The 26,198-nt window shown below is 43.6% G+C and overlaps 1 protein-coding gene and 2 pseudogenes across 2 annotated transcripts; 2 read left to right on the forward strand and 1 right to left on the reverse strand.

The window, feature by feature from the left end:
* Positions 1 to 12,176: 12,176 nt before the first annotated feature.
* Positions 12,177 to 13,165, reverse strand: LOC120594491 (probable G-protein coupled receptor 160; annotated as a pseudogene).
* A 4,947-nt stretch (positions 13,166 to 18,112) lies between these two features.
* On the forward strand, positions 18,113 to 22,204 carry GNLY (granulysin). 2 transcript variants are annotated; one of them, XM_039852406.1, is made up of 5 exons: positions 18,113 to 18,262; positions 19,114 to 19,217; positions 19,676 to 19,777; positions 20,917 to 21,085; positions 21,916 to 22,204. In XM_039852406.1, exons 1-4 carry the CDS (start codon positions 18,211 to 18,213, stop codon positions 21,079 to 21,081), a joined length of 423 nt encoding a protein of 140 aa, XP_039708340.1. In that variant the 5' UTR covers positions 18,113 to 18,210; the 3' UTR covers positions 21,082 to 21,085; positions 21,916 to 22,204. The 2 variants fall into 2 exon arrangements, with proteins under 2 accessions (XP_039708340.1, XP_039708341.1); XM_039852407.1 differs by lacking the exon at positions 21,916 to 22,204 and having other exon boundaries at positions 20,922 to 21,055.
* A 1,311-nt stretch (positions 22,205 to 23,515) lies between these two features.
* LOC120594696 (uncharacterized) lies at positions 23,516 to 23,631 on the forward strand (annotated as a pseudogene).
* Positions 23,632 to 26,198: the final 2,567 nt, after the last annotated feature.

Here is a 26,198-nt window from a genome sequence, read left to right on the forward strand (position 1 = left end):
GCTTTTGTGATGTTGCTCTGGGACTGAATCATCAGGGCCTATGACTCTTCCCCTCTCCTACCCCCACTCTTTCTGTCTATTTATCTATCATCTATCTATCTATCTATCTATCTATCTATCTATCTATCTATCTATCTATTTATCTATCTATCTATCATCTATCATCTATCTACCTACCTACCTACCTACCTACCTACCTACCTACTATCCCACTTATCTATAATCTATCTATCTATCTATCTATCTATCTATCTATCTATCTATCATCTATCTATCTATCTATCTATCTATCTATCTATCATCTATCATCTATCTATTTATCTATCGTCTATCATCTATCCATCTGCTCAGCATTCCTAGGCTGAGGTGCTAATGGGTGTGATAAAGGGGCCCCATGTATAAATGTAAACATATGTGTATCTACACACATCCTAATAGTGTTTTTATTAAAATGTACTGTTTTGTTACCATGTATCTGTCACTATAAGAGCTTCCAAACCTGTAGAGAATTTTTATGAGTTTATTTGAGCCCAAACTGACAGCATATGCTGGGGAGAAACATCTCAAATAATCTGGAGAATAACAATTTTGCAGTTTCTTTTGTGCATTTGTCATTAAAGAGGGAACTTAATGCAGATTACATGAAGCTGGGAGAAAGCAAGGCGGGGATGGAATTATAGGCTAGTTAACAAGATTATGCGCTCTCTTGAGGGTGGTTATGTCTTCAAGGGGTATTGCTTCTGCTATTTCAGAGGTGTGTTAACCTAGGTACACAAGAACAATAGACAGGGCTGGCTTAAAAATCTTTCACACTAAAGAAGCTATAGGCCTGAGGTGTGACTAACCATTACCTGTCCAGTTAGAAATTTATGATTTATTATAGCATTCCTTTTTGTCCATATAGCTTATTAATATAGTGTAATTTTTTTCCATATCAATATATAAATGGCTGCTTTATCATTTTTTTCATCTACCCCTCCCACCTCCTTCCTCTTCGGTAACCATCAACTTGTTCTCTATGTCTATGGGTTCGTTTCTGTTTTATTTTGCACCCCTCTGTTTCATTTGAATTTGAGTGTGGTTTCTGGATTTTGGGTAGAACTCATGGGAATAAAAGGCAAATGCCACCTTGGGAGGCCTCATGATAGCCTTTCTTGCACAGTTCTTTCTTTCAAAAGAAGGAATTTTCCCTAGGAGGGTGGGGGAGGAAGGGCAATGAAACTTAGTTTATAAAGAGCATTCATTCATTCATTCATTCATCTGACTAAATAATAATGATCTGGGAGATGGGACCACAGAGGTCACTGTCCTCTTGGACTTGCAGTCTCTTGGTGGCCACAGCAGTCAGAGCAGGGGCACTGCTCAGCCTAGTGGGAGAGAGGAGACTCGAGGGAGTGTGGGACGGCTGAACAGAGACTGGAGGAAGCGTAGAAGTTGGCCTCATAAAATAAAGGGAGAGGATTGGGAAAGGGCTCCAGGTGGGGGGTGTGGAAGAAGGATGGGACAGGGGCTGGGACAGGGATTATTTTGTCCTAGTTTGATGGAGGAAGCAACTGAAGCCCAGCTTCACAAACAGTTCGGAATGGAGGCGAGCTTAGTGGGGAGTACCGGCCAGACCCAAACCCCAGCTCCCTGGTCTGTTCCTGAGTAGCCCACATGGCCCTGCACCCTGGTCATCAGTGGGCACCAGGATCCTTCTCTTTTCTTTCCACTGTCCCCTCCAAAGCTCCCTGAGATTCTGACACTAAACAGCCAATGGGAGGAGAAGGCAATGTTGACTTTGACCTTCCTCACATTCCCTTTCCCCTTTTTCTTTATCCTGATGTTATGGGTTGAATTATGCACCCCTCTGCACCCTGCCCAAAGAGATGCTGAAGTCCCAATCCCCGGCTTCTATGAATATGACCATATTCGAAACAGGGTCTTTGCAGGTGTAATCAAGTTAATGTAACAGAGTGAAATGCTTGATCTCTCTGATTCCATCTTGTTCAAGCCTGCTTTGTTCTCATGGCCTTCAGGCTGATAGCTTCTGCTTAGTCTTGCATATAGACACGCAAATCATTAGAAAAATTCTACTTGCAGAGTGAAGAGATAAGGGAAGTTTCTATTGTTTATTTAAGATTTGTGGGAACCTTGTGACTGGACTCACAGCAATTAACACAGTCTTCCTCGGATCATTGCTGGCATCCAGATGTCTGTGGACGTCAATCTCCTTTTGCTCTTCCCACCTTCTTTTCCTTTGACATAAAAGAAACCTGGACTTCGTGCAGTCTTAAGATGGATTTGAGGAACCACTGGGGCTCCTGTCTTCTTGGTCGGTATCTTTTCCATCAGTAAACCTTTCCTCACTCCAAACTCCGACATTTTGAGTTTTGGCCTTTCGAAGTGGTGGTTGCAAGGACTTTGGACTGGAACATTAAGATGAGGTCATCCTGGATTAGGATGGGCCCTAACCCAATGACTGGTGTCCTTATAAGATGAGGAAAATGTGGACACAGAAAGAACATCACATGAGGATAGAGGCAGAGATTGAAGTGATGCAGCCATAAGCCAAGGAGCAGCGAGCATTGCAGTGGCCACCCAGAGCTGACTGAGGTAAGGAAGAATCCTCCTTTACAGGCCACCGTGGTTTCAGATTTCTAGCCTCCAGAACTGTGAGAGGATAGATAACTTTGGTTTTAGGCCATTCGCTTTGGTAATTTGTTATGGCAGGCCTGGGAAACTCACACGGCTGCCCACCCTGTTTCCCCTTCTCCACACCAGGAGCCTGAGCTCATAGTTTCTGAACCTGAATTAACAGTTGTCACGTACATGGCAAGCACAGTGCTGGTTGGTGCTGTTGTGTGTGTGTTCTGTGACCAAAACAAATGACTACAGCAAAGGCCCCAGGGAAGATCTGGTTTTCACATCTCAGTGCAGAGTTGGCTCCCAAAGTGTCCACAGTTGGTGGCATTTGGCTTCAGAACATCAGGGATGTTCTCTCTCAACATCTGTCAGGTGTCACTTCCCTCAGGGCTCTGACTAAAGCCTCTTTGCTTATTCCCTGCCAGGAGTGCCCTTTCCTCTAACTGGACACTTTTGCAGGGAAGAAACGTGACTGTATTTGTTCATTGTTGATTCTCAGGACCCAGCATGGAGCTGGGGCATGGTGGTCGCCTAACTAACTGATTACCATTTCCTCTTTTTTTTTTTCACTAATAGAACCCACAATTTTGTTTCAGGTTCTGGATATTTTGGAGGAGAGCTGATTCTTTGCCCCAGCCCTGGAGATGCACCATGACTAACCAAGCTATCCCCCTTTGCCAGTAATTACTTTGGAGTAAGCAAGGGTTCAAGTTCTAGTTAACCAGACTTGATGGAAATCTGCTGGGAGCGACAGGGGTGGGTATACTTCTGGGAAATGTTTCCTTTCTGGTTCAAAGAGACAAATGGAGAGAATTGCCTCTTTTTCCCTTTGAAGATTCCTATGCAAAGATGTAGTGTTGGAGCAATGGCAGTCATTCTGTCCCAAAAAGGGAGAAACGAGAGAAGCACAGATTTAACTAATTCTGAACCTTTTTTGTTCTGTTTATACATTTTCTCATCAGATATTCTGTTACATGCAGCCCAAATCATCTTAACCAAAGGCAGAAGGAAGGAAAGATAGGAAGAAGGAAGGAATAAGGGAAGAAAGAAGGAACTAAAAAAGGAAGAAAGAGAGGGAGAAAGAGAAGAAAGAAGAAAGAAAGAAAGAAAGAAAGAAAGGGAGGAAGGAGAGAAATAAGTAAATCCATTCTTTCCATCTTTTATATGCAGATTAAATTCCATATCCTCTAAGGAGGTCTCCCAGGTTCTCCCAACCTGGAGTCTGTCTCTCCCACTTCTTGTTGCCATTGACCATCTGTCCTTCATGACAGCTCTCAACACTGTCAGGCTTGAATGTCCATTTGACTAGAAGGCCACAACCGGAGCTTCAGCCATGACCCCTCCTGGGGTTCACACACATTTGATTCTGCCCGGTGTCTGGGATGGTGGTCTTCAATGCAGAAGCATAGGGATCTGGGGAGCCTCTTGAAGAACCCTCTCCCTAAGGGATGAGGGAGTCAGCCTGCCAGACTTGTCCCTCTAAAACATTCTCGGTTATCAGAAGAGAGGTGGTGGGGGCATGAGCTGAGCTTTTTATGACATTGGTCATCCATCAGCCCAGCCCTGCCCGCTTGATCAAGGCCTGGGCTCTAGGAAAGGAGAGAGTAGTTCCGATACCATCTTTGTGAGAAGCTGGGATGCAAGGATGCCATGTAAAGCATAACCCCCAAAAAGTAGAAAAAGTCATTTCTTTCACAGTTGACACCAGGATGTGCTCAGAGACTACCAGACATACTTGGGAGTGGAGGAGACTTTGTAAGGGATGAAATTCTTGCAATAGCCAAAAGGGAGGAACCTTGGAATTTCAAGTTATTACTCTGGCATTGACTCTATTTTTAAACCTATGTTGGGATAACCTGAAGAGATAATGGTCCCATTCAATTTATTCACTTATTCATACACTCAATTAAAATATATAATTGACAATGTGCCGGGCACTATTCCAGGCACTGGAGATGCAGCAGTGAACAAACTTGATAACATTCTTGCCTGCAGGGAGGTTCCCTCCTCGCGGGTGCTGTTTAAGGAGGCAGGTGTTTCTCTCATTGAACTGTAGGCCCCAGGGGCAGGGAACTCATCTAATTCATATCTGTGGTTCTCGTAGCATCCTTGATGGGGCTTTGTTCATAGTGGGGATGCAGACATACTTCTTGAATCAGGTGGTCTTGATGGATTAATCCTGCTCAGGTTATTAAGAGCTTAACATCGATATCTTCAAAAATGGCACTTTTGCATTTTCTCCAGAAAAAAGAACTATCTGATGGCAAAGGATGGACTAAAATCAACTTGCAGGCTTTATTAAAGCTAGCAAGGAAAAATTTGACTTTGGGGAATATTTTTATTTTTTTGTTAATTAATTTCTGATTGTAAGAATACTTGTATTAGGTATTTTAATGTTACAAATAAAGGAGAACTTGATTCAAACTGACATATATGAAGGAAAGTTTTGGTTCATGTAATAGAAAAATTCAGAAATAGAAGTAGTTGTATACAAAGCTTGGTCCACAGGATTAAATCATGTCACCAGCTTCTGGTTCTCCCTTCACAGAATGAAATGGGTACAGCTGTTCCAGATGTCACAGCTTCCCCCACACTGTCCAGGCAGAGAGTGGGGCTCCTCTGGGAGCTCTATGATAGTCAGAGGAAGCCTTTCTTCCATGAAGCCACAGCAAACATCTCACCTCTCACTGGTTGAAATTGAGTACACCCATCCTGAACCCATCACTCTGCTGGGCCAATGGGACACACTGATTGGCTGACACTGATTGGCAGGGTCTGTCTCCACTGAAATGAGGGAGAGACAGTGACCTCAAAGTCTTGGTACTGACATAGAAGGAAGCGAGTAGCTCCTGGGAGGAGAAATCCACATGCAGTAGTGGCAGTGTAGAAAAGGGAAGTCCCCTGTACTAATTTCAGAGAGGGCCTCTGGTAACTTTTGGCTGCATTCTCTTCCAGGCTTTTTCCTGTGCACATTTCATCACATATATTACATGTATGTACATTTATATGGGTAGTCGGTAGAATGGCCCCCCAAAGATGTACTATTCTAGCCCCAGAATTCTGGAGTATGCTTAACTATCACTCCTGTGATTATGTTATTTATATGATACAGTTGACCTCAAGATGGAGAGATTATCCAGTTGGGCCTAACAAAATAACATGAACCCTAAAAACAGAGAACTCCCAACTGGTAGCAAAAGGGGAAGTCAGAGGGATTCAAAGCACCATTGCTGGCTATGAATATGGAGGTGGCCACGAGCCAGGGAATGCAGGCAGCCTCTAAAAGCTGAGAATGATGCTGGCTGACAGCTCGCAAGGAAACAAGGACCTTAGTCCTACAACTGCATGGATTGGGAATTCTGCCGACACCCTAGAAGAGCCTGGAAGTGGATTCTTCTCAGGGCTCCAGAAAAGAGCCCAGGCTGGCCCACCCAGACTTCTAACCTGCAGAACTGTGAGATAATAAATGAGTGTTGCTTTAAGCCATTGAGTTTTTATGATCTGTTATGCAGCAATAGAAAATTAATAAAACATCGAACTATCATTTTATTTTAAAGGAATTATTCTATGCCTAATGCTCTGTAACTTTTCTCCACTAAGTTTTTCTTGAGCATCTTTCTAAGTTAGGACTTACGGCTTTAACTCTTTTTTTATGCCTACAGATTGTTTTATATTCTGAGTTATTCTATAATTTACTTAACCATTCCGCTATTGATAGATTATTTTTAGGTGTTCAGTATTAGGAACAATACCTCAAAGAATACACTTTATATGTTTGTGAACATCTCTCAGTATTTTTAGGTAGGCTAACTCCAAGAATTGCTGAAAGGGCCAGCATATTTAAATGCATGCTGCTAGCAGCTCTTCAAAGATGTTCTACTGACCTTTGCTTCCATGAAGGAGAGGGTACCTTTCGCCTCCCTGGAATTGTGAATCTTTTTCTTTTTTAATTGTAAAATACACATAACAAAATTTACTATCTTAATTTTAAGTATATAGTTCAGTGGTTTTAAGCCAATCACATCGTTGTGCAACTATCATTACTATCCATTTCCAGAACTTGTTCATCTTACAAAACTGAAACTCTGTGTCTATTAAACAATAAGTAACTCCTATTCCCCCCAGCCCCTGGCAGCTACCATTCTACTTCCTGTCTCTATGATTTTGACTACTACTCTAAGTATCTCAGATGTGTGGAACCACATAGTATTTCTTTTTATCACTGGCTTATTTCTCTGAGCATCATATCCTCAAGGTTCATCCAATTTGTAGCATGTGCCAGAATTTCCTTTCTTTTTGAGGCTGAATAACATTCCATTGTGTGTGTGTGTGTGTGTGTGTGTGTGTGTGTGTATCACATTTGTTTATGGACTTTAAATGTTCCTAGAATTGCATCTGTAGGTTGTGGCTGCCATCAGTTTGGAGGGAATTTCTGTCCATTGTTAGTTTATGTTCTTTTCTACTTTTCTGGCCCAGCCTCTAATTGCTTGGGCTTAAGGAGAAAGAAGTCCAGAGAGGCCTCTCATAGGCATCTGGGTCGCCTTTCTGCAGGAAGAGGAGCTTCAAGGCTCTCCTCAGTCTCCCCATGCAGGAGTCCCAAGGGGGCTAGGGTGGTTATCCTGGAACCTGTGCAAAGTATTGAGGAAAAATGTGGAGCCTGAGGAAGGCATCTTGAGGAAGGACGGGGGTGCGAGGAAAGAGACAGTCAGGCAGCTGGAGAAGGAGAGAAGGCCCCAGGGAGCCTCGTTGTTGGAAATGCCTCAGGACATGGGAGGGAGTGATCATAGCTTCCACAAAAGGGAGAGAAGCTGATTCCTGCTGGAAGGGTGCCAGCTGCCATTTCTTCAGGGACAAGTGTCTTTCCTGGGGAGATTGGTGAAGTCACTATATCTAATGGAGCCCTGACTCTGGGACCAACGCCGTGCTGGACACTGCGTGGGGACAAAATCAAAGCAGTCACCTTGCTCTTAGGAAGTCTGATGTCTTGCTGAGAAAACACAACAAACACTTCTTCAGCCACCAGGAGGCTCAGTGTCAGGAAATTCTGACCACAAAACCCCAAGGCTTCTGTGGTTTAGGACTACAAATATTTGTTTCTTCCCCAAACTCATGTGCACAGTGGGTGACCAGGAGCTCTGCTCATCACAGCCACTGGGACACAGGCTGACACACAGCCACCATCCTGACCACTGTCGCTCACCAACCAGGGAAAAAGAGGACTCTGGAAGGTCTCATACTGGCTGGCAAATGCTCCAGCTGCGGGACACACTTCAGTTCTGCTCAGATGCATCTTCCAGGCCTGGCAGGGCCCCGCCTACACATGAGGTGGCCAGGATGTGCAATTCTGCCACTGACCAGATGGTGAAGACAGGGAACAAGGTGCAGGAGCGGTGGCGCTGAGCCCTGGGAACACACCTCATTTCTTGGCGGCTTTAATGTGCTGAGCACGAGCACCTTGGGGGTTCAGTCTCTTTGCACGCCAGGTCCTACATACCTACAGATGTCATCGTGCTCTGTTGAGAAAGGCTCTCTTTTGTTGCTGGCATATTTAAAAAAAAACCCTCCTGTTATTTCTTGTAGCACCAAATACCTGCGCCTTTACAGCATCTTAGCCATTGTTTCTGTTTCCACTTATTTGTGTGACTGTCTCCCACTGAAGGTAAGCTCCATGAGAGCAGCCTCCACGTCCCAGTGTTCCAGGCTGCTCAGAGTGTGGGTCAGTTCTAAAAACGGCCAGGTGTGCCCCTAGCCCAGACCCCAAGGATTCTCGACCAAGTTCCGCGGAGACGGATGTCTGTGAGTAAACGCTTAAAGAGATGCTCCAGACAAAGCCCTGGGACATGTTGGTTCATGAAGCCTAACAAATTGAGAAGCTAGAGTGGCACGAGGGCTTCCCCTTATTCCAGATAGAACACTCAGTGCTTTGGGGTCCCCAGGGTGCCAGGGGACACAGCCCAGCTTTGCACCCCCGGCAGAGATGGCCACATCCAGTAGGACCTGGTGGCAGTGCAGAGGGAACAGAGCCTACCACCAAATCCTCTGAGGCAGAAGTGGAGCAGGTGTTGCCACACTGAAGCTGGCCTAGCTTGTAGGTGAATGAATCGCAGACATAGTTGGAGGGCAGTTTTAAGAGCTATGAAGTCCTGCAGTAGCCCTTAAGGTAAAAGACAATAAAATATGGTTAAATGTCACTATCCTGAATTCACTCACGTGTTGGTGTACCTGGGGAAACTAGGTTAGTAATGAAAAAAAAAAGCAAATACAGGTAAAAGATTGGCAGGATATATACCGTTTTGTTGATAATGACTATTTCTTGGTAGAATTATGTGTGATTATTACTCATTGTTTCTGTACTTTTAAAAAAATGGGCCTAAAAAATGAAACATACCACTACTATTAAAAGTCAGCAACTTTTCATTGAATTTGATAGATTTTATGTTTGGCCACATCTTAATGCTCATATTGATTTCTGCAGACCTGATACATACACTTCAATAAAAGTAAAATGGACATAAAAAAATGAAACAAAAAAACACATCCCTCCCTCCTCAAGTGTATATACTAGCAAACAAGCAGCTATTAGAAAACAATTCAAGTTAGTATGGATTCTACCCTATGTCGGTTGTGCGGTGAGGCAGGGCTGGTGCGAATCAACAGTACTCAGGGAGAAGCAGATGCCCCAGACATGGAGGGTTGGACTGGGCCGTAAAGTTCCCGAAGGTGAGAGCAATGCTCCCAGTCCCGTTCCATGAGGTGGCACTGGATGTGGCAGGAGCCAGGTACCAGGACACCCAGCAACAGAAGCCAACATCCAAATGAGGTTGCAGGGGTCATCTGGGATGGAGCAGGTAGGTGTGAGGTGGGGGTGGGAGGAGAGGGTTAGGAGTGGGCTGTAAGAACCCCATTTCGAAGGCCTCTACATACAACGTCTTGTCAACCCTAGAAGCCAGAGATGGAAGTTGTCAGTGACTTTGGAGCTTCAGAAAGGAAGAAGCCCATGTAGGAGTGGTGCTGTGTTGGGAGAGTATGAGAAGTTATTCGAGGGAGAGCAAAAGGTGGACATGAGGAAGAAAAGGTGATGTAAATGAATTGACTTCTGAGAGCAGAGGCCTGGGTGAAGGCTGGGCCCCTCTTGTGGCCTGGAAACTTAAGAACTGGTTTTGGGCAGCTCAGATGAGGTTTGCTAACCCCTTGAGAAACTACTAATTTTTCCTTTGTGTCATACTCTGAAGTGTGACTCAGATGGGTTGGCCATGTGGTCAGGAGTATAATCTCAGTTCTGATCAACAACAACAAGAAGAGGTTCAAGTGTCATTCCTCACCATCTGATTTGTCTTTAGTTGGTCGAAGTGGTGCATTCAGGAGTTTCTGTCCAAGACACAAAGCAGGCATGCCTGTCATTTCTCAACCACCAGTCGAGCTTTCAGTATCAGCAGGCTAAGCACCAGAATGGGCCCTTAGAGTCAGCTCATACATGAACTGTCTCTGTAGCATCTATTTTAGAAGGCATCCAGGGAAGTATATCCAAAATGGTGAGAGAAAAGTCTACCATGTGAGGCTCCTCTAGTCATCCATCCATTCATTCCATCCATCGTGAAGATTTTCTTCCTTTATTTCTTCCTTGCAGAACAACTCCTGCCAGCCAGCCAAAAAGACACAAGCGGGTAATGGGCATGATCACTTTCCTGATGACTTCACAGGTGTACGGACACATGTGTCAAAACTCATAATGTTGTGCACTTTAGATGTATACAGGCAAGTGTACTTTAATTGTATCTCAACAAATTTGGAAAATAAAAGAAAGTAGTTAGTGTGTTATCAGCAGGCCAAAACTGATAACAACTCAAACATCTATTAACAGGAGAATGGATAAATTATGGAATATTCAACATAGAATAGTGCTCAGCAGTGGAAAAGAACAAATTCCTCATATACGCGACAACATGTGAGAAGTTGTCACATACACACACACTGATGTTGATCCAAATAAGTCAGACACGGGAGAATCCATTCTGTGTGATTCTGTTTACATACATTCCAAAACCAGAGAAAACGGATCCGTAGTGTTTAAGGGTATATGCTTAGATGGTAAAACTACAGAGAAAAATAAGAATATGATTATCACCCAGGTCAGGATAGGAGAAGAGAGAGGGGGATGGGAAGGGCCCCTGGATGCTGGCAGGGTTCTTGGCCTGGGTGGTGGTTACACAGATATTTGCTCTAGAATGAACCAGTAAGCTGTCCATTTTGTTTTGTGCACATTTCTGAATATGTTTTACATTTCATAATTAAGAACAGAGCAATTGTATATGTACAATGCTTGTATGGAAAGATGAAAAAGAAAGTTTTAACAGTAGTTTCCTCTGAGGGGAGAGACTATGAAGTAATGGGAAAGTGGGGGCTTATATTTGTTTTCTTTATGCTTTTAATAACTAAAAAAAAAAAATTAAACTTTTATGCTGTTTATAAATAAAATTCGAAACTTTAAATCATGAACTCATAGATGATAAAGGAAAGGCTCCCCAGCTGCAGGTGCTGAAGTGAGGATCTAAGCAGAGAAGAAAGAACAGGAAGGGTTTATATGTGAATATGTGTGTGTGGAGTGGGAGGTAGGAAGACGAGGCAGAAGGGACTTCAGGAAGATTCAAAGCATCAGAAAGACTTGGTCTGCGATTGCTGGTTTTGAAGATGGAGGGGGCCATGAGCCAGCTTAAACCAAACTTAAGAAGCCTTTTGGTACTAGAAATGCTCCTGTCCCTAAAACTTACATTTCCATGACTGTGCTTGCCAGCAAAAACAGAAGGGGGCAGAAATATGGCCTTACGGTCAGCTTCCTAAATCCCATCTGAGTGCATCTGAGTGTCGAACCTGATTTCACATTCAGATCCAAGTTGCAGTGAATTCTGGGAAGTGCAAGTGGATCTTCCCACCTCCTACAGCTAGAAGAAAGGGAAAATGAGTGAGAGAGAGTCTAACTACAGTAGCCACCTGAAGGTCTTTTTCTTTGTCTTGCTTTCCCTTCCTACATTCACATTTTGGGAGGTAAGCTGCTGCTGAGAGTTCGTGTGTGTGTGTGTGTGTGTGTGTGTGTGTGTGTGTGTGTGTGTGTTTTAATTCAATAAAAATGTTTCAATTTGTATCTTAAAGTTGGCAGCGAATCTCATAGTTAGAGATAAGTTTGCATCCGGTAGTTTTTTGGGTAGCAAAGATCAGTGTGGTTAAATGTTAACTCATTCACCTTTTGTGTTGATATCAAATTAACATTTATACAATTTTCCTGAACAAGTATAAACACTTTTCTTGGAATTATTTTGTTTTTAAAAGAAAACACTAATAAATAATATCATAGACACAAAAGATACATTATGAGAAGGTATGAAATTTAGAGGGGAGGAAGCTTTATTTCAGTTCATTTTTCATATAAAAAATATGTCCCGAATCATCACCATTTCCCATTTTAAAAGTTATGATTCTTATTGTAGTTTTAAGTTTCAATTAGCTTTAAAACTAAATTGTAAAAACATGAACAAATTGTTATTGATATAGGATTTTTAGTTTGCTAAGACTATGACTTGTAAGGGGATGAAGCAGCATTTCTGGTTGACGAATGGAACCCCAAGCAATGTGATGTCTCTTAAACTAAGCTTGTGACAATTAAACCAAACAACTGTAGCAATGAGAAAACTATTGACAAAGCACAATCAGAGAATGTTCATCTCAAAATACACTGGAGGCTGTACTTTAAGTAAAAAAGATGATTATTTGAAGTAGTATAAATGCTAACCAGGTACCAAGGCAACAGAGTATGAGCTTGGGCAAGATTATTTTTTAGAGCTCACGTTATAACTGCAGTGGGATGAAAAGGGAAACTAGGGATAGTTTCATTCATATAGTTATCTTAACAGCTTATACCAAGGCCATAACTTCTGACCACCGGTTATATAGCCAAAAAATAAACCATTACTGTGGAAAATGACAGCCAGTCATTTTGAGTGATGATGTAGAAGAAACATTGATCAGAAAGATACATCCCGTGCCTTCAGGCTGCGTCTCCCAAAACATAAAGACTGAAATTCAAATTAAAATTACTCTAAAGAAATAAAAATAATTTGACACCAAAATGGAAACGTGGTGATTTTAGAGAAATAATAACCTATATGAGCTATCAGAAAACTAGATAAAAGCAAAAAGCCCTGAGTAAATAATTTGAGTAAATAGGCAGATGTATTTAGCAAACCCGATGTGTAATAGTACAAAATCCCCAAAATAGGATGTAATGGAAATGTCTACCAAAAGGGAAAGATTGATGAATGCTAGTGAAATGCAAAATATTCCTACAGTTTTGATCAGTGCCTTCTCATTCCAAGAGCGAGGGTCTTTAATAATACTTTTCCAAGTATAAGCAAGAATAGCAGACTGTTACCATCGAGGGGCTGGTTTGTTTTATGTAACTGGAATTGCACAAAGCAGTTTATTTTCACCCTCTGCTTTCTCCACTGGGTCATTCTTGGCTGATGATCCCCCTTTTCATTTCAGTTTTATTGCCTTCAATTATCTTTCAGTTCCTTGAGTTCATTTTGCTGTGCCACAAGGCCATGGAGTAAGCTCCAAGCCACGCACGCAAGTGTGAGACAGAGCAAATGTGTGTCCTCTTCCCTGCACCTTTCTCCTCTGGCCGTCTCTGTGCTGCTGACCTCGTAGGTGTCACCAGCTCCCCACGCTACCCTGGTCACACTTGATGTCCCCGCATTTCAGAGTTCTTCCTAAAAAAATTTTTGACAGATATGAAAGATGACTTGTAAAACCAGAAGACTCATGGTTGAGAAAGTGATTAGTTTTTTCTATATGAATTTTCTAACAAAATTGAAAATAAGAATTACAATGTGATATTTTATCAAAATAATTTATAAAGTATTATATTTAGTATATAGAGTATAATTTATGTATACTTTGGTTTATAATGTACTGCAGTATAGAAAATATCTGAAGTATAATTTTAAAGTAAAGTAATGTCAAAGGAAAATCTGAAAAAGAAAGCTTCGGTAGTTAAACAACAAAACACTAGATGTTCAGGTCAATAAGACAGAATAGATAGCTCAGAATTTGATCTTATGTATAATAGTATAAGATAAAAGAATCATTTCAAATCAGTAGGGAGGAGGAGGGGAAAATTTATACAATCATCGATTTCAGATGAACTGAATCCTATTTTGAAAACTATAAATTTCGTTTTCCCATACCGTACAAAAATGTTACAGAGGATTAAAGTGTTATATTAAAAATATACGTATAACTGCAAAAATTAGAAAAAAAATAATTATTTCCTAGGGAAAAGGGGGTAATGACAACTTTCTAAATGGAAAAAAAGATCTCTTAAGGAAAGAGACATATTTGACTATTGAAAATGAAAAATTTCCATACATAAGAAAAAATTCACCAAAGTTTAAAGTTTAATCAAGAAGTGACGAAGTATTTGGAGCAAATACATCATACCGTTAATATATTTATTATATAAAGAATTCTTACAACCAAAAAAAGTAGAGTTCAATAGATAATGGGCAAAGGGACACAAAAAGACAATTCCCCCGAAATAAATTTAATAGTAAAAAAAAAAAGGGAAAATATTAAACTTAATTTGTAGTTGTAAGTGGAAATAAAAAATAGCTGCTGTTTTTAACAGTAAAAACTCATTACATTTACAGATTAAAACTGATAATATTTAATGCTGGCGAGAGTGCAGGGGACATTGTACTGGTGGTTTAAACGGATAGAGTCTTTTTGGAAAGTATTTGATAATGTTCATTAAGAACGGTAAAATTGTTTGTAACTTAAGAATATTTTAGGTAATCTTTTTATAGAGATATGATTTGCATATAGTGAAATGAATAGTTCTTAAGTGTGCAGTTTGATTAGTTTTCAGAGACACATACACTCATGGAATTCACACCCCAATCAAAATATAGAACATTTCAACACCTCAGAAAGCCCCTTTGTGCCCTTTCCCGATAATCCCCACGTCCTCTTCTCATCTATCATTTTTCTGCTTTTTTTTCCACCTCAGATGAAATTTGCCTCTTCTAGTACTTCATATAAATGGAATCATACAGACTGTAGTCTCTTGTGTCTGACTTCCTTTTGATCAGTGTTTGGGATTCATCTATTTTGTTATGTGTATCATTAGTTTGTTCCCTTTTATTGCCAAGTAGTATTTACTGTACACCTTCACCTTAATGTTTATCCGTTTACCTGTTGATGGGCATTTGGGTTATTTCTAATTTTTAGCTCTTATGAAAAAGTTTTTGTAGCATTCTTTTTCTTTGATTGTTTTATTGTGGAGAAATGTGTATAACGTAAAAAATTTTCCATTTTAACCACTTTAAATGTACAATTTGATGGCATTAATTATATTTGAAATGTGCAACCATCACCACTACCTATTTCCAAAAAAAAAAAAATATTTCATCACCCCAAATAGAAACTTTCTCATTTCTTCTCTCCCTAGCCCGAATTTCTAATCTACTTTCTGTCTCTATGAACTTGTCTATTCTAGATATTTCATGTAAGTGATATCATACAATATTTATCCTTTTGTGTCTGGCTTGTTTCACTTAGCATAATGCTTTCAAGTTTCATCCATGTTACAGTATGTGTTAGAACTTTGTTCCTTTTTATGGCTTAATAATATTCCATTGTGTGTCTATATACCACATTTCGTTAACCCATTCATCTGTGGATGGACACTTTGGTTGTTTCTACTTTTGGCTATTGCGAATAATGCTACTGTAAACACTGATAAATAAATATCTCTTTGAATCTCTGTTTTTAATTTTTCTGGGTAGATTTCTAGGAATGTAATTGCTGGGCCATATATCTGAACATTTTTGCATAGATGAAAACATATGTTTTCATCTAGTGTGGGTAAAGATGTATAAGTGAAATTGCTGGCTCATAGGGCATGTGGATGCTTACCCCCATGAAAAACTGTCATTCCAGGTTTCAAAATGATTGTGCCATTTTATACTCCCACAAACAATGTTTGAGGTACTAGTTGCTCTACATCCTCATCAACATTTAGTGTTGTTTTGTACTTTTTTTCCCCCTTTATGTGCCAAATGTTTAATATGATTTTTAATATCTCACAACTTGGCACAATAGGTATTATTATTTATTTTAAAAATGAGATATAATTGACATATAACACTATGTTAGTTTCAGGTATATAACATAATGATTTGATATTTGTATATACTATGCCATGATTACCCAGTGAGTCTACTTAACATTCATCACCACACATAGATACAAATTTTTTTCTTGTGATGTGAACTTTCAAGATTTACTCTCTTAGCAATTTTCAGATATGCAATACAGTATAATTAACTATAGTCGCCATGCTGTACAGTGCGTCCCCAGACTTATTTATTTAAAACTGGAAGTTTGTACCTTTTGACAGCCTTCACCCGTTTCGCTGACCCCTTCCCACACGTATAAGTGAGATCTTTTTAATTATAGTCATGTTGATGCCATCATCTAATTGTAGTTTTAATATAGAATTTCCTCATGACTTAGGATATTGAGCACTTTTTCAGGTGTTTATCGGCTATTCTTATCTTCCTTTGTGAATTAATGTTCAAATATTGGATTGCTTTATTATTAATGAAATAGTAGTTGCTATGATAAAGAGCTCACGAATAAAGACCCACATTTATATGGCCAGTTGATTTCTAGCTAAAGTGCCAAAGCAATTCAATGGGAAAAGGAAAATATTTTCACACTTGATCTGAAATAATGGAGCTTCAACCCAGCTCATTTGAGACAAATTGTAAACCTAAACGTAAAAGTTAAAACTATAAAACTTCTAGAAGAAAGTAAGAGGATATCTCTGTGACCTTGGAGAAAGCAAGAGTTCTAGAAGAAGATATAGAGAGCAAAACCTTCATATAGGAACTCCTGGGGGCCTGGGCTTGACTTGCAATGGGCCAGTCCACGGACTCCAGGAATGGGAAGACAGTAGGACCTGCCCAGGTGTTCTTGACATGGCAACCCTAAGGCCTGAGTGGAGGCTTGTGATCAACTATAGGAAATGAGTCCTATATGAACACTCCAGGCAAGGACTTACTGGAATATCTGGTCTTACTGAATACCCCACAACAAAGAAAGACATGAGTCACCTTCCGGGGCCTTTTCCTTATTTTTAATGTGGTTTTCACACCTTAGACCAAGGTCTCCACAAGTGCTTAGAGCAGAGGAGGCCTGCTGAGAGGAGAGGAAGCAGTGCTGGAGCTGCCTGCAAGAGGGGTAGCTGCTCTGCACTGGAAACCTAGAGATAGAAACAGTGCGGAGTGTGGGAAAAACTTGGAGTTTGGAGTCAAATGGACCTGGGTTCAAATCCTCAGACCAATCCTCATGGAGCTGTGTGTCCTTGGGCAATTCACTAGACCTCTCTGAATCCTGGTTTCCTTGTGAATTCAGTCTGATACCATTTGGTCTGAGGGCTGTTCTAGGCATGGAGGGGAGAGGCAATCCTACCTTCAAGCAGTCCACACATAGCTGGACACAAGTGCAACATCTTAAACTCAAATCTTCACAAACAAGCTCCTAACTTCCCTGCTTCAAAACCAGTCCCTCAGCCTCCCAGACCTCAAATATTGTCAAACTTTTGCTTCCTCTCTCTTCTATTTTCTATATCCAATAAGCAACAAAGTCCTACCAATTATTCCTTCAAAATGCCTTTCAGGAAGAAGGTAAACAATAAATAATTTTTAGTATAAGTATTTTCCATGCAATAGGTGAGACATACTTACACTAAATTTTTCTATTATATATCTGATATTCAAATTTACTCGGGCAGCCTGTATTTTTATGACAGATGAGGGCCAACAACCTTCATGACACAGATAAAGAGTCAGTGGCCCAGGAGTTGGGGCAAGAGGCCCAGCCAGGACTCATTCCCTTCCCAATGGCTGTCTCTCTCCTTTGGCCAGGTTATTGACAGGCTGGGGCTGCACCTGGCTCTGAGAGAGAGCCCCAGCCTCCGTGATGGTGGTGAGAAGGCTGGTGGGGGGCTGGGGGAACTTGCTCATGCTTGGGGTTCATTAAGCCTGAGAAAGCAGTGCCGAGAGGAGCTGTCAGGGTCTACACTGAGAGGGCCTTTTTCTACATCTGGTAGTGCTGCAGTGGAGTCCATGGCTGTGGGGAGAGCAAGGGTATGAGGAGATGGCTGATGCAGGGACTCTGCCTAGGCCCCAGGCAGGGAGAGGAGGAGGGGACGAAGGGGCAGAAGGGGCCAAGTGCTGGCACAGAACTTTCCTTTCATGACCACATCTCAGCAATGTGCCTCTCAGCTCGGAAAGCTCTAGTAATGTGGGGATGTAGTGGGGGGTGCGTGGGGGGCGGGGAGGGTGGAGCTTCTGTGGTACCACTCCTCTCCCCACACTTCTCCACAAGTTGATGCTGGTGTTTGTGGTAAACCCAGTGACATGGGGAGGTGGCCTAGCAGAGGAAAGGGACCTGGCAAGGTCAGACTGCCGGGCTCCCAGGCTCCATAAAACAGGGCATCGAGGCTACCTGGGCAGCTGCCTCACCATGGCTTCCTGGTCCCTCCTGCTCCTTGCCCTGGAGCTCCTGGCCACCCCAGGTAAGGACATCACCCTCAGTGCAGACCCCTCAGCTCCCCGCACCCTCACCAGCTTTCTCGCTGTCATCACAAAAGCCTCTCCCTCAGAGCCAGGTGCAGCCCCAGCCTGTCGGTGACCTGGCTGATGAGGAGAGAAGCCAGTGGGAAGGAAGGGAGCCCTGGCCGGTTCTGGCACCAGCTGTGCTTATCACGCCGGGTGGCACGGTCCCCTTCTCCTTTTGGGTCTCTGACTCTTCGTCTGTGCCGTGGAGGTTATTGGCCCTCATCAGAGGATCTGATGTTTTTTCGGGGCCACACTGGCTAAAATCATGACAGGGCTTGTGAGCAAATGGGGACCTCTCACTGTTCAAGACTCACACACCTCTCCCTTCTCCCAGGCCCTGAAGTCATTCCACGATGCTCTAAGGGCTTAGCTGAGGGTAGGACACTTCTGGAAGGGAGAATGGGTTGGGCTGTGCCACCTGACAGAGTTTGGAAGGAAAGAGTAAAAGAAAGACAATCCCTAGAAAGGAGATGGGGAAAGAAGTTTCCCTGCAGACCAACCCCAAACCTGTGTGTGCGCGTGTGCGAGTTGGGAAGGGGCATGTGAATACAAGAGAGGGGGTCGGTCTTTCCCTCTGGCTTTCCTGAAAAAGCTTGAAAGTGTTTTTTTATTTGTTTTTTGTTTTTTCCCTGAGAGTGGGTCAGAACAGCCTTAGGGCTGAGAGGCAGGAGAGGGCCCCCTGGACTCTTCACAAGGCCCCACTCCTGTCCTGGGCCCCGGGCACCTCCTGGGCTCCCCACTAGCCAGGAGAACTGACTTTCCCACTCCTTCCACCTAAGGAGGAATGCTGAAGCTATTTCTTCCCCAGGTCTGGCCTTTACTCATCTGACCCCTGAGCACCATGACCTGGTGATGGCTGACCTGCATGATGGAGAGCAGTTCTGCCAGAGTTTGGCCCAGGAGGGTCTCCAGGTACACAGCTTTCTGCTCGCCTCTCACAGTCCCTCTCCTCCCTGGGTGGTGCCAGGGGCGAGGGCTGGAGGTCTCTAAGGGATAGGCGGAGGAGGAGAAGAGGCTGTGAGCTTAAGACACTGCTTTTGTTCATACTCATGCCTGGTGGTGGTAGGGGCGCCATGATAATCTGGCTGGGCCCTCCACAAGAGGGATCTCTGGGGTCTGCTGGAGTATGGAAGAGGCACGCGTGCTGCCCTGGGAGGTGTGGGTGTGAGGCAGAGTCTGGGGTCCCTCAGCCCCTCTAAGACTACTAGAAAAGTGGGCAGGGGCCAGCAGCCTGGTCAGACCCTTCAGGACAGAAAAATCATAAATGATCCTGCTGGCCTTGAAAGCACCCAAAGGCCCCTTCCTGGGGCCCTTCCAAGGGCCCTTAGGGTGTCAGAGAGACCACCTCGAGGGGCTTCCTTTCCTGACAGGGTGATCTGCTGATCACACGGGAGGGGATGAGCATCAACTGTTGGTCTTGTACGAAGATAATCCAGAAGCTGGAGAAAATGGTGGGCAAGCAGCCTGACAAGGTGAGGCTTGTGGAGCCTTTGGCCTGCTGGTCAATGGAGTGGCAGCCCAGGGCACCAAGCACATCTGCCCAGGACGGGGACACTGGGGAAGGGCTGATCTCCATTGGGCCAGAGCTTCTCAGCAGGTCTCCTCACATGTCTGTGGATGGACTTCAGAGAACTCTGGGAAATCGAGACACTCTGGGGGTGTGAAAGTGGGAGGAAAAGTGTGCATAGTTTCTATCCAGTTCTCAGGACAGAGCTTTGAGAGGCTGGTTCCTAGGGACCTGAGTCAGGACTGGTAAATTCCAGACCTGCCACTTCCTAGCTGCCAGTAATGTGTTCTGAGCCTCGTTTTCTTATCCATGGAATGAGATGGATAATAATTCTTACCTGGCAAGTTGCCCAAGCTTTTTAAAGGAGCAGAAGGGTGGGATGTGCTCAGTGCCACATTGGGCAATGAGTAAATGCTCAACAAGTGGATATGTCACTACCAAGAGCCATTGTTTCTCCTTTCCTTCCCTCCTCCCTCCCTCCCTCTTCCTTCTTCTTTGCTCCTCCAACCTGGTCAGCATCTTGGTACTGTAGGGCCCACCCTCTGCCCTGAGTACTCAGATGTATCCTTCTGGTCAGCATCTTGGTACTGTAGGGTCCACCCTCTGCCCTGAGTACTCAGATGTATCCTTCTCCACTGGGATGGCAGCAGAAGATGTTTTAAAATCAAATGTGCGAAGGCTCCAAGCTCTGATTCCCTCCTAAACTTCTCCACACACCTCCTGTAGGTGGAGAATCCAGCCAGTCCCTGAACTCAGGAAGCTACATAAGCAGAGCCTTTAATGAGGGTCTGGAAGTCACAGGCACCATTCTCCATACAGAAGACAGGGGCAGGTGTACAGGGGGCTGAAACCCTAACGAGGCCAACTGTCCTTCTCTCAAGAGTCCCTACTGGCCAAGCTTGGGCCAAGGCCTTGGGGACTGGGAGTGGGGGCAGGTCCTGTCTCTCGATTCTCTGTTGTCCTGGCCACCTGGCACCAGCTTCTCGCACCCAGTGCTTCCATTGCTAGAGCTGCCCAGGGTTCAAGCTGCTGGAGCCTGCAGGATAGCAGAGCTGAGCGGGGCTCACCATATCCCTATGTCCTCTCATGGTGCTGCCGCGGCAGGACAGCATCGCCCAGGCTGCGTCCCGAGTGTGCAGCAAGATGAGGTTGCTGACAGGCCTCTGCAAGAAGATCATGAAGACGTTTCTTCGTCGCATCTCCAAAGACATCATGGCTGGCAAAACACCCAGTGAAATCTGTGTGGACATCAAGATGTGCAAACCTTGAGCAGGTGAGTGCAGAAGTGACAGCATTCCCGGAGATCTCCAGACAGCCTGCCCAAGCATGTGTGACGTGGTTTAAAAACACAAAAATACGTCTATTGTAGAGAACTTCATAAGCAGCTCATACGTGTCCCTCTAAGCTTCCTTGTTATGACACATTACTCCTTCGCTTCCAATACAGGAAAGTGTGCAGAAGTTGAATAAGTGGGCTTTAGCTAGAAATGTTTGAGAAATACTCATTAAGAACATAGAGAAATACTCATAAGATCTTGGGGCTTTTTACCTCAGGCAATTCTAGTGTAAAATTAGATCTCCGTCTCTCCTCAGCTATGTGACCCTGGGCAAATAATTTAACCTCTGAGTTCAGTTCCCTCATCTGTGAAGGGAGGATTATAATCCTTATTTCTGAGGTTGGAATGAGGACAGAATGAGCTCTTCATGTATAAAGAGCTTGACACCCAGGAAATGCCTTCAGTCTGGGATGATATTCAAGAGACATTAGAGCCATGATCAAACTCCAATCCCCAGCCCAGCCAAGAGCCTTGAAGACAGAAGCTGAGGCTACATCCTCCCCTGTGATCCTAGGGGCCTGAGAGCTTGGCTTGGGAATCTCACTAGGGAGGGAGGGCTTTCCTGGCTTCTCCCTCCAGGGCAGTTGCGGTTGTGCTGGAGAGGACAGGCCATGGCTGCAGAAGATGGGCGGGAAGGGGCCCATGATTGGCTCTGGCAGCTCCTCACTGATGCTTCGGGACTTGATGCTGGCAGATCCAGGGTTGCCCCTTAGTGTTCAGTCCCCATCATTTCCTGTCATCAAGGCCTGTGCTTTTTATTTTTAAAGCTCGTCAACACATACAGCCTCCCAACTGGCTTCAAGGCTGCGAATCTGGTGTGTTCAGCAGGAACAGGTGACTCTGAGTCTCCATTTACCCTGTAGAGCCCACACATTCCACAACTGGCTCTTCTCTCCATTCCAAGTCTCATCTGGGCCTCTGGGGCCTCTGATCCCACCCTGGGGAGAAAGCACGTGGCCAGCTCCTCCTTCCTAAATCCAGAGTCTGCCCTCCGTTTTTGCTCACCTCACTCTTCCACTGCCTTCCCCTCTCAGGAGAATAAAATGTCATGCAAGACTTTCGTGCAGCGTCTTTTCCTTTGGTGGGTTTAAGGAGAGGGGCTCAGAGGTATGCTTGGATGGCTCACCCATTCATTCAGTAAATGTTTGTTCTATGTCCCCCACACTGCTCTAGATGCCAGGGACCTAAGGGTGGACAATACAACCCTAGCAGTTCTCACACATGTAGTCATGAAATACTGATTGAGCATGCACAAGAGCTACCCATTAATATAAAGGCTGAGGTACACAGCAAGTACACCCTCAGAAGCTCTCAGAATGGCTGGGGAGACCAGCAGGGTCATAGTCAGAGTTCTTTTGGTCATAAGGGACAGAAACCTATCCTTTTGCTTCTCTTGGCAGCCAGCCTTCTTTTGCTGTTTTAAATGAGTATATTATTAGGATTCTTTTGGTGTCAAGTAACTTCTATGATAGCTCATTCTAGCTTAAATAAAAAGGTAATTTATTGGCTCAAATGATTAACCAATTCACAGATAGCTTCAGACACAGAATGACCCAGAAATTTATGATATCACCAGAGCTCTATACCTGTTCCTCTGCTATTCTCTCATTTCTTCCCACTTTTGCATACTGAAATTGACCTCAGGCTAGCTTCCCTCTTGGCAGCAGAAATGGCTACATCAGGTCAAAAATTTATATCTATGCAGTATGTCATCAGGAGGGAGAGAGAGGTCTTTGGTAGCTTCTCTTCCAGTAGCTGCAAGAGAAAAGAAGCTTCTTTTTCAGGAACCACACCAGATTTCTTCTCAGTTCTCACCAGCCTGAATGGCTCAGGCGTCCACTTGAACCAATCACTAGGTGCAGGAGGAGCATGGGACACATTGATTAGCATAAAACAAGTCAGGACACACTCCTGGGGCTGAGGTGGGGGTCCATGTCACCCTAATCACTTGGTTGAGAATGGACATGAAAATCTGGGAAGAGATTTTTGCTGGAAGAGGGGAAAATTAGATGCTGGACACTGCAAGAAGCAATCGTGTATCACTCAGGATAGATCAAAAAAACAGTGCAAAGGGACTCCCAATGGTAAAATCTGGGACAATTTTAGTATCAAAGTAGTTGATGACAATAACAGATTATAACCCACTGAATAAATTAGAATCCATTAATTTATATAGATATAAAGAAATAAGAGAAAAGGGCAAGTGTTATCTTACTAGTAAATGTAGACACGGTATATCCCTCCAAATCCTTAGTAATTTGACATTAAATAATAAATTCGGACGTGGTTCCATAACGTAGTGGTTAGCGTGTCTGCTTTACACACAGAAGGTCCTGGGTTCACGCCCCAGTGGAGCCACAGTTCATGGTCTATGGCCATGCCACCCCGAACAAGCCCCATGTCTGATCTCGGAAGCTAAGCAGGGTCGGGCCTGGTTAGTACTTAGATGGGAGACCCCCTAGGAAGACCAGGTGCTGTAGGCATAAATAATAATAATAAATAATAATAAAAAATAATAAATTCCCTTATTAGCTAAACTGACAGTGGAGAAAACAGGCAGAAGGTAGTGAAAGTTAACGTCACCACTAATGGGACAAATCAGCATCAGGGGCCTTGTGATATGATGCACTGAAAGGAACATAATGACACTTTATTGCTGTTCCTGCTAAAAACGCATAAATCACAAGGAAACGTCAAATCCAGACCGACATTCTACATGGTAGCTGGCTTGTACTTCTCAAAAATGCCAAGATCATGAAGGATAAGGAAAGGTGGAAGAATTGTTCCAGATCAAAGGAGATGAAAGAGATACATTGATCTAATTGCAACACAGGATCTAGCTCGGATTTGTATCAAGAGCGGTAGAGTCAGTTCTGACTCCTGGCAACCCTGTGAATGAGTGACTTTCACAGTGTCCTTTCTTCAATAGCCCCACTCAGCTCCTCTAGACTTGTGCCTATGGCTCAGCTCTTCTCTAGTAACTGAGGGCTTTCTGGTCTGGGAGGCTCATGTTTCAGCACCATCTCACATTTCATTTTGGACTGTCTCATCATAGTTTTCCAAGGAAAAATGTAAAGAAAAAAAAAAAAAAAAAGGAGAACGAAAATCTAAACCACATGTGTGTGGGTCCATGGTGTCACAATTACCAAACGCATACATAATGTAGGTACCCATGTGGGTTTGGATCCAGATCTATAAAGGACTACTATGACATGTGACTGGAATCTGTGATGATAATATTGTGTCAATGTTAAGGAAATGCACACCAAAGTATTAAGGGGATAATGGGCATCATGTCTGCAATTTACTGACAAATGATTTGGAAGAAATGGTAATGTGTACGTATGGAAAGACTCTGATAGGGCATATACCACATACATGTGGTAAAATATTAACAGTGGGGGAAACTGGTTAAAGTAAACAGGAGCTCTTTGCACTAGTCATGCAACTTTTCTCTAAATTTGACATTATTTTAAAATAAAAGTAAATGACTTACAGTAATTTGACCTCAGCGAATGGATAGATGGTGGTGACATTTACTGAGGTGGGGCAGATATGTGGATGTGTGGATTTGGAGGGAATGATGAAGAGCTCTGAGTTAGCCATGTGAGGGTTATCTGTCAGATAACCAGAAAGAGATGTCAAACACGCTGGGTTGAGCGGGGGGGCAACTGGGCCAAGGTCCACATTTAAAGTTCTGGAATTGGATGAATTGGTCTGGGAGTGAGTGCAGAAGGATAAAGCCATTGTCTGAAGACAGACCAGCTAGTCAACATGTGGAGGCCTGGGTGGTGGTGGAGGAGAAGCCAGCGAAGAACCTGGAAAGTAAGAGCCAGCGAGACAGGAGGAAAACCTAGCGTTGGGCCAAGAAGCCAGGAGAACAAAATGTTTCCGGAATGAAGGTGTGGCTGACCATGTCCAGTGTTGCTGGGTGGTCAAGAAAACAGAAGACAGAGGACTGGCCAATGGTTTGGATATCTTTGGGTCTTGGTGACCTTGATAAGAGCCATTTCCATGACCAGGAGGGGACAACACTGCACTGGAGTGGGAGGCGGGGATGCGATGTTGGCATGATTCCACAGCTTTATTAAGGGTTTACTGTAAAGGGTGGGAGAGAAATGGGGCATACCTAGAGGCCAGGTGGAGACTGAGGTAGGGTCTGTGTCTCAGGTGTTTGCATTCTGATAGAAATGGCTGATGGTGTAAGACAGAGCTGGGAGAACAGCACAGAAAAGGCCTTGAGAAGGGACAGGGTGGGACCAGGGCACAAAGGAGGGTCAGCATGGACTTCTAAAGGTGGGAGTATTAGGGGTTGGACTCACTCTTAGGGATAAAAGCAAGTAAAGGACAGAGGGCCGAGCCGGCTTTTGGTAATCTCTCAGAAGGGAGTGTGAGTGCATTGGCTTCGTGATACAGACTGCTTTGAGGAACCTGCTCATCCCTAGTCCTGTCTCAGTTCTCTAACATTACCTTTCTTACCCTCTGGGGTAGCCCTTGGATGTCAAACTGTATCATGTGACCCCCTCACCCCTCTCCCTCCAGGCCACTTCATAGACTCTTAACGCAAGCTAGAGCAAATGACTCTCTCTAGGAATTTGGAATTACCCCCGTCTTCGTCCAAGCCACCTCAGCCAGCCCAGGCCAGGTCCCTGAAACTGCCTCCCAAGTGGTGTTCAGACTTCCATCCGCCCCTGACCCCGACACTCCTTTCTCCACAGAGCAGTCAAAGGCTCTCTAAAAATGCAAACCACATCTTACTTTCTTGGGAGAATGCACCAGTGTCATTTCACAGAACCTTTCACTGGATAAAGTCCTGACTCTGTTAGATCCTGGTGTCAGAATAGTAAACAAATGAAATAAGAAACCTGCCTCAAGCAACTTACAATCTAAAAAATTATAATAATGCCACCTTAAATTTACCTAGCTCATGAGATCTTTGTTATTAGAAGAAGTAAAAGTTATTAATTTTATTAAATTGAATCCCCTGATGTCTTTTTAGTATTCTGTGATGAAATATAAAGTATGCATAAAACACTTCTGCTGCATTTGG

This window comes from Pteropus medius, unplaced genomic scaffold, assembly GCF_902729225.1.
Source record: "Pteropus medius unplaced genomic scaffold, Ma_sr-lr_union100, whole genome shotgun sequence".
NCBI lineage: Eukaryota > Metazoa > Chordata > Mammalia > Chiroptera > Pteropodidae > Pteropus > Pteropus medius.